This window comes from Rana temporaria, chromosome 1 (genome assembly GCF_905171775.1).
Source record: "Rana temporaria chromosome 1, aRanTem1.1, whole genome shotgun sequence".
NCBI classification, from domain to species: Eukaryota; Metazoa; Chordata; class Amphibia; order Anura; family Ranidae; genus Rana; species Rana temporaria.
In genome coordinates, this window is record NC_053489.1 from 685,411,344 (window position 1) to 685,429,194 (window position 17,851).

The 17,851-nt window shown below is 54.9% G+C and overlaps 1 protein-coding gene across 1 annotated transcript in view; it reads right to left on the bottom strand.

Annotated features, from left to right (window-relative positions):
• LOC120924713 (C-type lectin domain family 12 member B-like) overlaps window positions 1–17,851 on the bottom strand; it is a 53,916-nt gene that overhangs the window by 22,552 nt on the left and 13,513 nt on the right. Inside the window, exon 2 of the mRNA XM_040335728.1 lies at window positions 5,107–5,229. Coding sequence (XP_040191662.1) covers window positions 5,107–5,229 — 123 coding nt within the window. The remainder of the gene's footprint in view (window positions 1–5,106; window positions 5,230–17,851) is intronic.

Sequence of the window (17,851 nt, forward strand, 5' to 3'; positions counted from 1 at the left end):
GATGTAAAAGGGGAACTCTGCGGATTCAGATGTAAAAGGGGAACTCTGCGGATTCAGATGTAAAAGGGGAACTCTGCGGATTCAGATGTAAAAGGGGAACTCTGCGGATTCAGAAGTAAAAGGGGAACTCTGCCGGATCAGATGTAAAAGGGGAACTCTGCGGATTAAAATGTAAAGGGGAACTCTGCAGATTCAGATGTAAAAGGGGAACTCTGCGGGTTCAGATGTAAAAGGGGAACTCTGCGGGTTCAGATGTAAAAGGGGAACTCTCCGTTCACCAAAATGTCGGCACACGCTAGGGAAGAAAATGCACGGAGTTTCGTTTCTTCCCAGCGCATGCGCCGTTAACATTTTCGGCGGACTACAAGTGAAATATCTCCTAAACGTCGCATGTTTAGGAGATATTTCCACTACCTATAGGAAAGCCTTATTCTAGGCTTACCTACAGGTAGAAGTAGCAACAAAGGGTTTACAAACACTTTAACTGTACATTCCCTCTTGTATTTTATCTCTATGTATCTGTATGGTATGTAATAATGTTTGTATAACAACACCCCCCCCCCCACCCCCCATTATGTTTTTGCTAGTCAAGCCTGGAATCCTGTTTTTAACCTCAGGCAACGCTTCATGACCAGGTATCCATCTTCTGTTAAGTGATAAACAAAACCTGTTTTGTTTCGTAGTCATGTAACCAGTGGTCCTGGGGGAAAAAGTGTGGGAACTCCCACCCAAGATCCACTCCCCCAAACAATTATTAATTATACGCTCATAGTATGCATATATATTTCACAGAAAATACTGGCACTGGCCTGGCTGGTCTCAGTGCTGGCCTGGCTGGTCTCAGGGTGCTGGCCTGGCTGGTCTCAGGGCGCTGGCCTGGCTGGTCTCAGGGCGCTGGCCTGGCTGGTCTCAGGGCGCTGGCCTGGCTGGTCTCAGGGCGCTGGCCTGGCTGGTCTCAGTGCGCTGGCCTGGCTGGTCTCAGGGCGCTGGCCTGGCTGGTCTCAGTGCGCTGGCCTGGCTGGTCTCAGTGCGCTGGCCTGGCTGGTCTCAGTGCGCTGGCCTGGCTGGTCTCAGGGCGCGCTGGCTGGCTGATCTCAGGGCGCGCTGGCTGGCTGATCTCAGGGCGCGCTGGCTGGCTGATCTCAGGGCGCGCTGGCTGGCTGATCTCAGGGCGCGCTGGCTGGCTGATCTCAGGGCGCGCTGGCTGGCTGATCTCAGGGCGCGCTGGCTGGCTGATCTCAGGGCGCGCTGGCTGGCTGATCTCAGGGCGCGCTGGCTGGCTGATCTCAGGGTGCTGGCTGGCTGATCTCAGGGTGCTGGCTGGCTGATCTCAGGGTGCTGGCTGGCTGATCTCAGGGTGCTGGCTGGCTGGCCTCAGGGTGCTGGCTGGCTGGCCTCAGGGTGCTGGCTGGCTGGCCTCAGGGTGCTGGCTGGCTGGCCTGGCTGGCCTCAGGGTGCTGGCTGGCTGGCCTGGCTGGCCTCAGGGTGCTGGCTGGCTGGCCTCAGTGCTGGCCTGGCTGGTCTCAGTGTGCTGGCCTGGCTGGTCTCAGTGCGCTGGCTGGCTGGTCTCAGGGCGCTGGCTGGCTGGTCTCAGGGCGCTGGCTGGCTGGTCTCAGGGCGCTGGCTGGCTGGCCTCAGGGCGCTGGCTGGCTGGCCTCAGGGCGCTGGCTGGCTGGCCTCAGGGCGCTGGCTGGCTGGCCTCAGGGTGCTGGCTGGCTGGCCTCAGGGTGCTGGCCTGGCTGATCTCAGGGTGCTGGCCTGGCTGATCTCAGGGTGCTGGCTGGCTGATCTCAGGGTGCTGGCTGGCTGGCCTCAGGGTGCTGGCCTGGCTGGTCTCAGTGTGCTGGCTGGCTGATCTCAGGGTGCTGGCCTGGCTGATCTCAGTGCTGGCCTGGCTGATCTCAGTGCTGGCCTGGCTGATCTCAGTGCTGGCCTGGCTGATCTCAGTGCTGGCCTGGCTGATCTCAGTGCTGGCCTGGCTGATCTCAGGGTGCTGGCTGGCTGGTCTCAGTGCTGGCCTGGCTGATCTCAGGGTGCTGGCTGGTCTCAGTGCTGGCCTGGCTGGTCTCAGGGTGCTGGCTGGCTGGTCTCAGGGTGCTGGCTGGCTGGTCTCAGGGTGCTGGCTGGCTGGTCTCAGGGTGCTGGCTGGCTGGTCTCAGGGTGCTGGCTGGCTGGTCTCAGGGTGCTGGCCTGGCTGGTCTCAGTGTATCTGTATGGTATGTAATAATGTTTGTATAACAACACCCCCCCCCCCCATTATGTTGTTGTTAGTCAAGCCTGGAATCCTGTTTTTAACCTCAGGCAACGCTTCATGACCAGGTATCCATCTTCTGTTAAGTGATAAACAAAACCTGTTTTGTTTCGTAGTCATGTAACCAGTGGTTAAGTCCTGGGGAAAAAAGTGTGGGAACTCCCACCCAAGATCCACTCCCCCAAACAATTATTAATTATACGCTCATAGTATGCATATATATTTCACAGAAAATACTGGCACTGGCCTGGCTGGTCTCAGTGCTGGCCTGGCTGGTCTCAGTGCGCTGGCCTGGCTGGTCTCAATGCGCTGGCCTGGCTGGTCTCAGTGCGCTGGCCTGGCTGGTCTCAGTGCGCTGGCCTGGCTGATCTCAGGGTGCGCTGGCTGGCTGATCTCAGGGTGCGCTGGCTGGCTGATCTCAGGGTGCGCTGGCTGGCTGATCTCAGGGTGCGCTGGCTGGCTGATCTCAGGGTGCGCTGGCTGGCTGATCTCAGGGTGCGCTGGCTGATCTCAGGGTGCGCTGGCTGGCTGATCTCAGGGTGCTGGCTGGCTGATCTCAGGGTGCTGGCTGGCTGATCTCAGGGTGCTGGCTGGCTGATCTCAGGGTGCTGGCTGGCTGATCTCAGGGTGCTGGCTGGCTGGCCTCAGGGTGCTGGCTGGCTGGCCTAAGGGTGCTGGCTGGCTGGCCTGGCTGGCCTCAGGGTGCTGGCTGGCTGGCTGGCCTGGCTGGCCTCAGGGTGCTGGCTGGCTGGCCTGGCTGGCCTCAGGGTGCTGGCTGGCTGGCCTCAGTGCTGGCCTGGCTGGTCTCAGTGTGCTGGCCTGGCTGGTCTCAGGGCGCTGGCTGGCTGGTCTCAGGGCGCTGGCTGGCTGGTCTCAGGGCGCTGGCTGGCTGGTCTCAGGGCGCTGGCTGGCTGGTCTCAGGGCGCTGGCTGGCTGGCCTCAGGGCGCTGGCTGGCTGGCCTCAGGGCGCTGGCTGGCTGGCCTCAGGGTGCTGGCCTGGCTGATCTCAGGGTGCTGGCCTGGCTGATCTCAGGGTGCTGGCCTGGCTGATCTCAGGGTGCTGGCTGGCTGATCTCAGTGCTGGCCTGGCTGATCTCAGTGCTGGCCTGGCTGATCTCAGTGCTGGCCTGGCTGATCTCAGTGCTGGCCTGGCTGATCTCAGTGCTGGCCTGGCTGGTCTCAGGGTGCTGGCTGGCTGGTCTCAGTGCTGGCCTGGCTGATCTCAGGGTGCTGGCTGGTCTCAGTGCTGGCCTGGCTGGTCTCAGGGTGCTGGCTGGCTGGTCTCAGGGTGCTGGCTGGCTGGTCTCAGTGCTGGCCTGGCTGGTCTCAGGGTGCTGGCTGGCTGGTCTCAGGGTGCTGGCCTGGCTGGTCTCAGTGTATCTGTATGGTATGTAATAATGTTTGTATAACAACACCCCCCCCCCATTATGTTGTTGTTAGTCAAGCCTGGAATCCTGTTTTTAACCTCAGGCAACGCTTTATGACCAGGTATCCATCTTCTGTTAAGTGATAAACAAAACCTGTTTTGTTTCGTAGTCATGTAACCAGTGGTTAAGTCCTGGGGAAAAAAGTGTGGGAACTCCCACCCAAGATCCACTCCCCCAAACAATTATTAATTATACGCTCATAGTATGCATATATATTTCACAGAAAATACTGGCACTGGCCTGGCTGGTCTCAGGGTGCTGGCCTGGCTGGTCTCAGTGCTGGCCTGGCTGGTCTCAGTGCTGGCCTGGCTGGTCTCAGTGCTGGTCTGGCTGGTCTCAGTGCTGGCCTGGCTGGTCTCAGTGCTGGCTGGCTGGCCTCAGGGTGCTGGCCTGGCTGGTCTCAGGGTGCTGGCCTGGCTGGTCTCAGGGTGCTGGCCTGGCTGGTCTCAGGGTGCTGGCCTGGCTGGTCTCAGGGTGCTGGCCTGGCTGGCCTCAGGGTGCTGGCCTGGCTGGCCTCAGGGTGCTGGCTGGCTGGCCTCAGGGTGCTGGCTGGCTGGCCTCAGTGCTGGCCTGGCTGGTCAATCTATATATATATATATATATATTATTATAGCAGGGTACAAAAGGGGCTTTTTTTTACAGCTCGCTGCACACAGTGTCAATCTGTCAGTGTCAGGGCAGAGCGCGTGTGATGGTGTGAGGAGAGGAGACGCGGGGTCACCCTAGCGTTGCTGTGTGACTCCGCCTCCACGTGATGTCACATGCAACCGCCAGCCACGTACTGAAGGACAGGCGAGGTCGGAGCCTGGAGGAGGAGCTCCGAGTCTGCTCGGCTCAGTTCGCCTGCTCCTGACAGTGACTCGAGTCGAATCCTTCACTATGCGGCGATGCTGTGAAGGATTGGCTCGGGCTGCTCTCGGCTGCTCTTGTCCTGCAAAGGGAACGGCGTTCCTGCTGTGAAAAAAGTGCAGGGACGCCGTTCCCGCCCGCAGGACTCGAGCCCTGCACGTAGCCATAAAACAGCCCCTCTTTTGTTCTGTAGCCAATATATACTGCATGACTTTTTCAGTAAAATCAGACACCTTCCGAACGCACAAACTGCCTCTCGTACCTCGTTATTTAGGTGTCTCCAGATCTGAGAAGAGAGGCGCTGTTGGGAGACCTATAAGAAGGACGGTTTGTCCAGAATAACTAATATTTCCTTTCGGGAGGGTGTTACAACAGGAAGACAAACTTCAGCCAAAAAGCACAATGTAAAGTGAAAAAAATCCACCCATAGAACGTCCAAAGAGGACACAGATTACTCTATTATATTGGGAGGTTATTATTATGTGCTTTCTGTAATAACATCTCGGATTGGTGTAATTAGCAGAGTTTATATTGCACATTTGATGACAGATACAAGTACTGCACAACGTTGCGCCTCACCTGCCTTCAGCTGATGGCCTCTACCTATAGCGGGTGCCGGAGGTGGTATCTTCTCTCTGGGGGGCCGTAGACCGGTGAAATTCTCATACATAACATCCTCAGTGGGATCCTCTTGGGTGGAGCCTGAAGTGAAACAAAGTAATTAAATCCAGAAAACAAAAGATGTGCGATTGGATAGCACAGATGTACCGTGTTTCCCCCGAAAATAAACCCGGGTCTTATATTAATTTTGGCAACAAAAGACACAGTAGGGCTTATTTTCGGGGTAGGTCTTACCATGTAATGTGCTGTCTTCTCTCCCTCTCTCCCTGCCTGTCAGGAATCCCCAGTGTGAACTGAGTTAAAATGCTTGTAAAATCCTATAATCCACTCTATTACAGTATTAGATAATGTACAATATGTGCGTTTTTGTAATATACCGTATTTATCGGCGTATACCGCGCACTTTTTTGCCCTGAAAATCAGGGCAAAATCGTGGGTGCACGGTATGCGCCGATACCCACTTTGCCGCGCCGAGTTTTGAATACTGCGCCGACATATACCGAGCGCAGTACACTCGGGTATAGTCGGGCAGTCTCGGCTCCTTCCGCGCTCACGTCCTGGATGTACAGGACGTCAGCGCGGGTAGCCGAGCATTGCCGACAATACACGAGTGTACTGCGCTCTGTATATGTCAGCGCAGTATTCAAACTCGGCGCGGGAAACGAGCAGGACGCCGCAGAAGGACGCCGGACCCGCCGAAGAGGACACCGGACCCCCCGAAGAGGACACCGGACCCGCCGAAGAGGACACCCAACCCGCCGAAGACGGAGCCAGGACCCGCCGAAGAGGACACCCGAAGCCGCAGAGGGACGCCGGACCCGACGAGGCCGCCGATGGATGCCGCGCAAGACACCAAAACTGTAAGTACAAAAAAACTTTTTTTCCACAGGATTGGGGGCCACTTTAGGGGTGCGCGGTATACGCGGGAGCGCGTTATACCGCGATAAATACGGTAATTGTGCCAAATACCTTTTGTTATATCGCCGCTCTGCGCTTCTGTGACCCGCCGGAGCTCTCCTCCCCGCATTTATATTACAGAAACACACACATTGTACATTATACAGTATACTACTGTAATAGAGTGGGTTAAAGGATTTTACAAACATTTTAAACTAGGGCTTATTTTTGGGGTAGGGCTTATATTGCTGGAAAATAACGCTAGGTATTATATTCGGAGTGGCCCTATAGGGTGGCATAATACATTATAAACTGAATATACTGCATAAATATCCCATGGGAACCAACTCAGCGATTCCTCCAAAAGATGAACTTACTGGCCCACGAGGCAGGATCTACGGTATATAGTGTATATGAGGGGGTCACAGAGGGAGAAACTGATGAAAAGCTGCTTTCTGGTCTTCATCATCAATGCAGTGTACGGAATCCATGACTTCTTTGGAGTACGGCTGGCAGAGGCGGCTCTTTAATCAGGCAAATTAGGCGGTCGCCTAAGGCCTCACACTCACAGGGATACATCACGGGGACACATCACAGGGACACATCCCGGGACACATCACAGGGACACATCACCGGGACACATCACCGGGACACATCACCGGGACACATCACCAGGACACATCACCAGGACACATCACCAGGACACATCACGGGGACACATCCCGGGACACATCCTGGGGATACATCACAGGGACACATCACGGAGATACATCACAGGGGTACATCACCGGAACACATCACGGGGACGCATAACGGGGACACATCGCGGGGATACATCACCGAAACACATCACCAGGACACATCACGGGGACACATCACCAGGACACATCACCGGGACAGATCACCGGGACAGATCACCGGGACACATCACGGGGACACATCACCAGGACACATCACCGGGACAGATCACCGGGACAGATCACGGGGACACATCACCAGGACACATCACGGGGACACATCACCGGGACACATCACCGGGACAGATCACCGGGACAGATCACCGGGACAGATCACCGGGACACATCACCGGGACACATCACCGGGACAGATCACCGGGATACATTATGGGGATACATCACAGGGACACATCACCGGGACACATCACCGGGACACATCACGGGGACACATCACCAGGACACATCACGGGGACACATCACCGGGACACATCACCGGGACACATCACGGGGACACATCACCAGGACACATCACGGGGACACATCACCGGGACACATCACCGGGACAGATCACCGGGACACATCACCGGGACAGATCACCGGGACAGATCACCGGGACACATCACCGGGACACATCACCGGGACAGATCACCGGGATACATTATGGGGATACATCACAGGGACACATCACCGGGACACATCACCGGGACACATCACGGGGACACATCACCAGGACACATCACGGGGACACATCACCGGGACACATCACCGGGACACATCACCGGGACACATCACGGGGACACATCACCAGGACACATCACGGGGACACATCACCGGGACACATCACCGGGACACATCACCGGGACAGATCACCGGGACACATCACGGGGACACATCACCGGGACACATCACCGGGACACATCACCGGGACACATCACCGGGACACATCACCGGGACACATCACCGGGACAGATCACCGGGATACATCACGGGGATACATCACAGGGACACATCACAGGGACACATCACGGGGATACATCACGGGGACACATCACGGGGACACATCACAGGGACACATCACGGGGACACATCATGGGGATACATCACGGGGATACATCACAGGGACACATCACAGGGACACATCACGGGGATACATCACGGGGACACATCACGGGGACACATCACAGGGACACATCACGGGGACACATCACGGGGACACATCACGGGGACACATCACGGGGACACATCACCGGGACACATCACGGGGACACATCACAGAGATACATCACGGGGACACATCATGGGGACACATCACCAGGACACATCACCAGGACACATCACGAGGACACATCACGGGGATACATCACGGGGACACATCACCGGGACACATCACCAGGACACATCACGGGGACACATCACCGGGACAGATCACCGGGACACATCACCGGGACACATCACCGGGACACATCACCGGGACACATCACCGGGACAGATCACCGGGATACATTATGGGGATACATCACAGGGACACATCATGGGGACACATCACCAGGACACATCACGGGGACGCATAACGGGAACATATCACCGGGATACATCACGGGGACACATCGCGGGGACACATCGCGGGGGTACATCACAGGGACACATCCCGGGACACATCACAGAGATACATCACGGGGACACATCACGGGACACATCACGGGACACATCACGGGGACACATCACGGGACACATCACGGGGACACATCACGGGACACATCACGGGGACACATCACAGGGATACATCATCGGGACACATCACCGGGACACATCACGGGGACACATCACAGGGACACATCACCGGGACACATCACGGGGACACATCACGGGGACACATCACAGGGACACATCACGGGGACACATCACAGGGACACATCACGGGACACATCACGGGACACATCACGGGGACACATCACAGGGACACATCACAGGGACACATCACCGGGACACATCACGGGGACACATCACGGGGACACATCACAGGGACACATCACCGGGACACATCACGGGGACACATCACGGGACAAATCACCGGGACACATCACGGGGACACATCACAGGGACACATCACGGGGACACATCACGGGGACACATCACAGGGACACATCACCGGGACACATCACCGGGACACATCACCGGGACAGATCACCGGGACACATCACCGGGACACATCACCGGGACACATCACCGGGACACATCATCGGGACAGATCACCGGGATACATTATGGGGATACATCACAGGGACACATCACCGGGACACATCACCGGGACACATCACCGGGACAGATCACCGGGACAGATCACCGGGACAGATCACCGGGACACATCACCGGGACACATCACGGGGACACATCACGGGGACACATCACAGGGACACATCACCGGGACACATCACCGGGACAGATCACCGGGACAGATCACCGGGACACATCACCGGGACACATCACCGGGACAGATCACCGGGACACATCACCGGGACACATCACCGGGACACATCACCGGGACACATCACCGGGACACATCACCGGGACACATCACCGGGACACATCACCGGGACAGATCACCGGGACACATCACCGGGACAGATCACCGGGACACATCACGGGGACACATCACGGGGACACATCACGGGGACACATCACAGGGACACATCACAGGGACAGATCACCGGGACACATCACCGGGACACATCACCGGGACACATCACCGGGACAGATCACCGGGATACATCACGGGGACACATCATGGGGACACATAATGGGGACACATCACAGGGATACATCACAGGGACACATCACAGGGACAGATCACCGGGACACATCACCGGGACAGATCACGGGGACACATCACCAGGACACATCACGGGGACACATCACCGGGACACATCACCGGGACAGATCACCGGGACAGATCACCGGGACACATCACCGGGACACATCACCGGGACAGATCACCGGGATACATTATGGGGATACATCACAGGGACACATCACCGGGACACATCACCGGGACACATCACGGGGACACATCACCAGGACACATCACCGGGACACATCACCGGGACACATCACCGGGACAGATCACCGGGACAGATCACCGGGACACATCACCGGGACACATCACCGGGACACATCACCGGGACACATCACCGGGACACATCACCGGGACAGATCACCGGGATACATCACGGGGATACATCACAGGGACACATCACAGGGACACATCACGGGGACACATCATGGGGACACATCACGGGGATACATCACGGGGACACATCACGGGGACACATCACAGGGACACATCACGGGGACACATCACGGGGATACATCACGGGGACACATCACGGGGACACATCACCGGGACACATCACGGGGACACATCACAGAGATACATCACGGGGACACATCACGGGGACACATCACCGGGACACATCACGGGAATACATCACCGGGACACATCACCAGGACACATCACGAGGACACATCACCGGGACACATCACGGGGATACATCACGGGGACACATCACGGGGACACATCACCGGGACACATCACCGGGACACATCACGGGGACACATCACCGGGACAGATCACCGGGACACATCACCGGGACACATCACCGGGACACATCACCGGGACAGATCACCGGGATACATTATGGGGATACATCACGGGGACACATCACGGGGACACATCACGGGGACACATCACGGAGATACATCACGGGGACACATCATGGGGACACATCACCAGGACACATCACCAGGACACATCACGGGGACACTTTGCGGGGATACATCACGGTGGACACATCACCGGAACACATCACGGGGACGCATAACGGGAACATATCACCGGGATACATCACGGGGACACATCGCGGGGACACATCGCGGGGGTACATCACAGGGACACATCCCGGGACACATCACAGAGATACATCACGGGGACACATCACGGGACACATCACGGGACACATCACGGGACACATCACGGGGACACATCACAGGGATACATCATCGGGACACATCACCGGGACACATCACCGGGACACATCACGGGGACACATCACAGGGACACATCACCGGGACACATCACCGGGACACATCACCGGGACACATCACCGGGACACATCACCGGGACACATCACCGGGACACATCACCGGGACAGATCACCGGGACACATCACCGGGATACATTATGGGGACACATCACGGGGACACATCACAGGGACACATCACGGGGACACATCACAGGGACACATCACGGGACACATCACGGGACACATCACGGGGACACATCACGGGACACATCACCGGGACACATCACGGGGACACATCACGGGGACACATCATGGGGACACATCACGGGGACACATCACAGGGACACATCACCGGGACACATCACCGGGACACATCACCGGGACAGATCACCGGGACACATCACCGGGACACATCACCGGGACACATCATCGGGACAGATCACCGGGATACATTATGGGGATACATCACAGGGACACATCACCGGGACACATCACCGGGACACATCACCGGGACAGATCACCGGGATACATTATGGGGATACATCACAGGGACACATCACGGGACACATCACAGGGACACATCACGGGGACACATCACGGGGACACATCACAGAGATACATCACCAGGACACATCACCAGGACACATCACGGGGACACTTTGCGGGGACACATCACCGGAACACATCACGGGGACGCATAACGGGAACATATCACCGGGATACATCACGGGGACACATCGCGGGGACACATCGCGGGGGTACATCACAGGGACACATCCCGGGACACATCACAGAGATACATCACGGGGACACATCACGGGACACATCACGGGACACATCACGGGGACACATCACGGGACACATCACGGGACACATCACGGGGACACATCACGGAGATACATCACGGGGACACATCACCGGGACACATCACCGGGACACATCACAGGGACACATCACCGGGACACATCACCGGGACACATCACAGGGACACATCACGGGACACATCACGGGACACATCACGGGGACACATCACGGGACACATCACCGGGACACATCACGGGGACACATCACGGGGACACATCACAGGGACACATCACGGGACACATCACGGGACACATCACGGGGACACATCACGGGACACATCACGGGGACACATCACGGGGACACATCACAGGGACACATCACGGGACACATCACGGGACACATCACGGGGACACATCACGGAGATACATCACGGGGACACATCACGGGGACACATAACGGGGACACATCACAGGGATACATCATCGGGACACATCACCGGGACACATCACCGGGACACATCACGGGGACACATCACGGGGACACATCACAGGGACACATCACGGGACACATCACCGGGACACATCACGGTGGACACATCACAGAGATACATCACGGGGACACATCACAGGGACACATCACAGGGACACATCACAGGGACACATCACGGGGACACATCACGGGGACACATCACAGAGATACTGTTATATCCTCTGTGTTGTGAGGAAGACAAGACTCTGGGCTGGAACAATGGATGTTTATTCAGTACAGCCTGTACACTGCAACATGCATCTCAGGACATTACATATCTCTCTGCTTCCTACATGTGGTCTCTCTAAGATGGCTACTATGCCCCTTGACCCTTGTCATCGCTGCTGGGTGGAGCCAGCCTTAAAGTGCCAGTACATGTGAAACCCTTCAGGTATAACACCTTCCATCCATCCCTAAAAAAAAACAAAAAACAAAAAAAAAAAAAAACACAACAAAACAATAACAGGCACAAAACATTAACTGCTAACTGTCCAATAACAGTCCTCCAAACACAGGAGAATTACGGGACTTCAAGCTTGCGGGGTTAATATGTCATCGGATCACTTCCGTCGGCCCCGTCGAAAGTCTCGTAACCGCTCTTGCAACTGAAACCGGTCAGGAGGGCGACAGTGTCGCTGAGGCCGGGCATCCAGCGATTCGGGACCGGAGGAAACAGGGCTGGCCGGAATGGGTACCGGCAGGGCCAAGAAGGGATCCCCCAGCTCAGAGGGTAAACAGACCTCCGGACCAGAGCTGGAGGGCTCTGTTGGAGCTGAGTTCAAAAGTTCAGAGTCCCCACAATCATCAGTCTCTGTGCATCCTGATTCGCTGGGAGCAGATCCTTGAGATACTGGTGGTTCAGCCGGCATCAGGGATTCGGGCAGTTGAGAACGAGGACGCAGTTGGTCCGCATGACGTCTGCAAATGGAACCATCTTCCAGGCGGACCTTGTACATCTTGGGTCCCAAGGTCTCTGCAATGACAGCAGGAAGCCAACGGGTGTTGGAAGCCCCATAAGATCGGGCCCATACCTTTTGTTGGGCTGTGAATCGGGGGAGCTCATTGTGTTGGACCATCTTGTCTTGGGACTGTAGTACATGTTCCTGGACTGTTTGAGGGCGGAGCATATCCAAAACAGTCCATGGCTGCCGCCCCAGAAGGAGTTCTGCTGGAGTTTTCCCAGTGGTTGCATGTGGTGTGTTTCTGTAAGCAGAAAGGAAGGAGTCCAGCTGCTGGGGTGACAGGGACTGTTGTTTACTTGCAGCCACTGTAGCTTTGAAATAGCGTTTAAAAGTCTGCACAAACCGCTCTGCTTGACCATTTGTAGCCGGGTGGTAAGGTGCGGTCAACTTGTGCTTGATGTTGTGGGCAGTCAGGAAATGCTGAAACTCCTGACTGGTGAATTGTGCACCGTTGTCTGTGACGATTTCTCTGGGGTATCCAAACGTAGCAGCGAGATGTAACAGTATGGAAACCGTTGCCTTAGTCGTTGGCTGAGTAACAGGAATTACCTCAGGCCACTTTGAATGGGCGTCCACTATGATCAAGAAGGTGTGTCCTCTGATCGGGCCTGCAAAGTCCAAGTGTAGGCGAAACCAAGGAACCGTGGGCCAAGTCCAGGGCTGGACGCACCCTCGAGGAGGGTCTCTTGCCGTTTGTGCACATCCAGCACAAGCATTCACATATGTTGTGATATCTGAGTCTAGGTTTGGCCACCACACATAGCCTCTGGCCTTTTGTTTCATACGTGTGCTCCCGGGATGACCAGTATGTAGCAAGTCCAGAATGTGTCTCCGGAGGGTCTGTGGAATGATCACTCGGTCTCCCCATAAAACACAGTTGCCAGCCACAGTTAATTCCATACGCCTACGGAAATAAGGTTCATACTCCTGTGTGACAGTTGCAGGCCAACCGGAACGTACCCAGGAGAGTATTGTTTTCAGAAAGGTATCCTTGTTTGTATGGGCTGCTATCTCCCCAGAAGACAAGAAGGACAGGCTGGTGTAACGACAACTCTTGACCGGTGGAGAAGAGTCCATGGACCTCCCTGTCAGTCGGGACATAGCGTCCGCATTAGCATTGGCATCATGACCACGATACTGAATTTTGTAGCTGTATGCCCCCAAGAATAGGGCATAGCATTGGAGGCGGGCCGCAGTAGTCTGGGAGATGCCTTTGTCAGGGCTAAAGATCTGAAGGAGTGGTTTATGGTCCGTCAGTATGGTGAATTCCCTACCATACAGGTAAAGATGAAACTTCTTAATTGCCCATATCAGCGCAAGAGCCTCTTTGTCAATGTGTGAGTAATTGCTTTCTGCTTTTGTCAAAGACCTGGAGGCAAATGCCACTGGTTTTTCTGACCCATCTGGTAAGATGTGAGATAGTACCGCCCCCAGACCATAGGGTGAGGCATCACAAGCCAAGGTGAGAGGCTTCTGGAGGTCATAGTGCACAAGCATGCGTGACGCCAACAGCTTCCGCTTAGAAACTTCAAAAGCACGTTGGCATGCAGCCGACCAGTCCCATCTGGAGTGTTTCTCCAAAAGCTTGTTCAACGGAAACAAGGTGTGTGCCAGATCTGGCAGGAATTTGTGGTAATAGTTCAGCAAGCCAAGGTATGATCGCAGCTGCTGGACGTTGGTTGGGGCTGGAGCTTTGACTAAAGCATCAACCTTGGCTTCCGTGGTGTGTATACCTTCTGCATCCACAAGGTGGCCACAAAACTCCAATTTAGGCACCATGAATTGGCATTTTGCTAAGTTCACTTTCAGGCCCTGTTCTTGGAGTCTCGCCAACACAAGCTCCACATTCTGCTTGTGTTCCTGGTCGGTCCGACCTGTAATGAGCATGTCATCTAGCAGGCACTGAGTGAAAGGAATGTCCGCCAAAATCTCATCCATTTTTCGTTGCCAAATGGCTGGGGCAGAGGCTACCCCAAACACCATCCGATTATATTGATACAGTCCCTTGTGGGTGTTGATGGTCAGAAACTTGCGGGAAGAAGGATGGACCTCAAACTGTAAATATGCTTGTTTGAGATCAAGCTTGGTGAACTTTTGACCTCCTGCAAGAGAGGCAAAAATGTCATCTACTCTGGGTAGGGGATACTGGTCTATTTCCAGTTGAGAGTTCAGTGCCATGCGGAAATCGCCACAAATGCGCAAGTCCCCATTCGATTTCTTTACCGGTACAACTGGTGATGCCCACTCGCTGTGCTCTACCTTTGAGATGACACCTTGTTCCTCCAGCCGACTTAGTTCTGCTTCCACACCTGCTCGGAGTGCGAAAGGTACTGTCCGAGCTTTGAAGAACTTAGGCTGAGCGTTGGGTTTCAGCTTGAGTCTCACACAGTCATGCTTTATTTTTCCCAACTGGTCATCAAAAATCTTTGGGAACCGCTGCTTCAGGGACACCACCCATCCCTCATTATCTCCTAATGGAATGGTAACGGTGTTACAGGGACTTATGGCGATGTCTGGCATACCAAAGTGAGCAATCCAGTCTCTCCCAAAGAGAGGGGGTCCCCCATTTTCTAGGATATATAATGGCAGTCTCTTTGTCTGACTCTTGTACAATACCTTTACTTTTGCGTAACCCAGTGGGTGGAGTATCTGTTTTGAGTATGTCTGCAGTTTGATTGGTGTTGGGCGGACAGTTTTTCGGGTCTGAAGTTGTCTCCATTGTTTCTGGGTGATAACTGAAACTGCTGCTCCTGTGTCTACATCCATCCTGAGTTTCTTTCCCTCAACGGTTACATCTACAGTCATTGCGGAGGGTGCTGAATGCATATGATGTATGTCTAACCTGTGGAGCATTTCCTCATCCTCTGACTCAGATGATGATGTATATCTTCCCACCATATATGTCTTAGTCTTGGGGTTCAGAGGTTGTTTATCTCGCACCTTCTTGCTACGGCAAACTCGTTTCAGATGGCCGGTCCTACCGCAATTATGACAGGTCTGATCCTTAAACCGGCAGACTTTGTGGTCATGGTCTGTATTGCCACAACGGTAGCAAGCTGACTCCCGGCTTGGTGGGGGTCTGTATTTCCAGTTTGCAGCAGTTGGCTTGACTGCTGTTCTGAAAACTTCCTGCTTCACCTCTTCCCTTCTGCTCTGGGGGTTCAATTCCTCTGTATCTTTCACAGCCATTTCCATCACTGAAGCTATCTCAATTGCCTTTGTAAGGGTAAGGTCTTTCTCTGTTAACAGTCTCTTTTGTGTTGACTCACAATTCAGTCCCATGACAAACTTATCTCTCAGTGCAGTAGGTAGGTAGTCCCCAAAAGAACAGGTCGAGGCTAGTCTGCGAAGGGCGAGCACATAAGCTTTAATCTCTTCACCTGTCTGCTGCTGCCTTTGATAGAAGCGAAATCTTTCTGCAATTTCTAATGGTTTAGGCTGGAAGTGATTCTCTAGCAGTGTCAGCAGCTCTGCCAATGTCTTAGCTGCTGGTTTTACAGGGGAAAGCAGATCCCTCAGAGTGTCATATGTTTTGGCCCCAACCACTGTCAGAAACACTGCTACTTGCCTGTTGTCTGGGATGGCATTTGCACTGAAATACTGTTCCAGCCTCTCAACCCAGGAACTCCAAGATGTCTGTTCTCCAAACTCACTTAATGTCCCGATTAATGACATTTTCCTGCTGGGATCTGTGATTGCTTTTATCCAGGTGACAATCCACAATGTCTTTGTCTCTCTCTCAGAATGATAGACACTTTGTAAATCCCATCCTCGTCGCCACTGTTATATCCTCTGTGTTGTGAGGAAGACAAGACTCTGGGCTGGAACAATGGATGTTTATTCAGTACAGCCTGTACACTGCAACATGCATCTCAGGACATTACATATCTCTCTGCTTCCTACATGTGGTCTCTCTAAGATGGCTACTATGCCCCTTGACCCTTGTCATCGCTGCTGGGTGGAGCCAGCCTTAAAGTGCCAGTACATGTGAAACCCTTCAGGTATAACAGATACATCACGGGGACACATCATGGGGACACATCACGGAGATACATCACGGGGACACATCACAGGGACACATCACCAGGACACATCACGGGGACACATCACGGGGACACTTTGCGGGGATACATCACGGTGGACACATCACCGGAACACATCACGGGGACGCATAACGGGAACATATCACCGGGATACATCACGGGGACACATCGCGGGGACACATCGCGGGGGTACGTCACAGGGACACATCCCGGGACACATCACAGAGATACATCACGGGGACACATCACGGGACACATCACGGGACACATCACGGGGACACATCACGGGACACATCACGGGGACACATCACAGGGATACATCATCGGGACACATCACGGAGATACATCACCGGGACACATCACAGGGACACATCACCGGGACACATCACCGGGACACATCACCAGGACACATCACGGGGACACATCACAGGGACACATCACCGGGACACATCACCGGGACACATCACCGAGATACATCACGGGGACACATCACGGGGACACATCCCGGGGACACATCACGGGGACACATCACAGGGACACATCACCGGGACACATCACGGGACACATCACCGGGACACATCACGGGGACACATCACAGGGACACATCACAGGGACACATCACGGGGACACATCACAGGGACACATCACGGGAC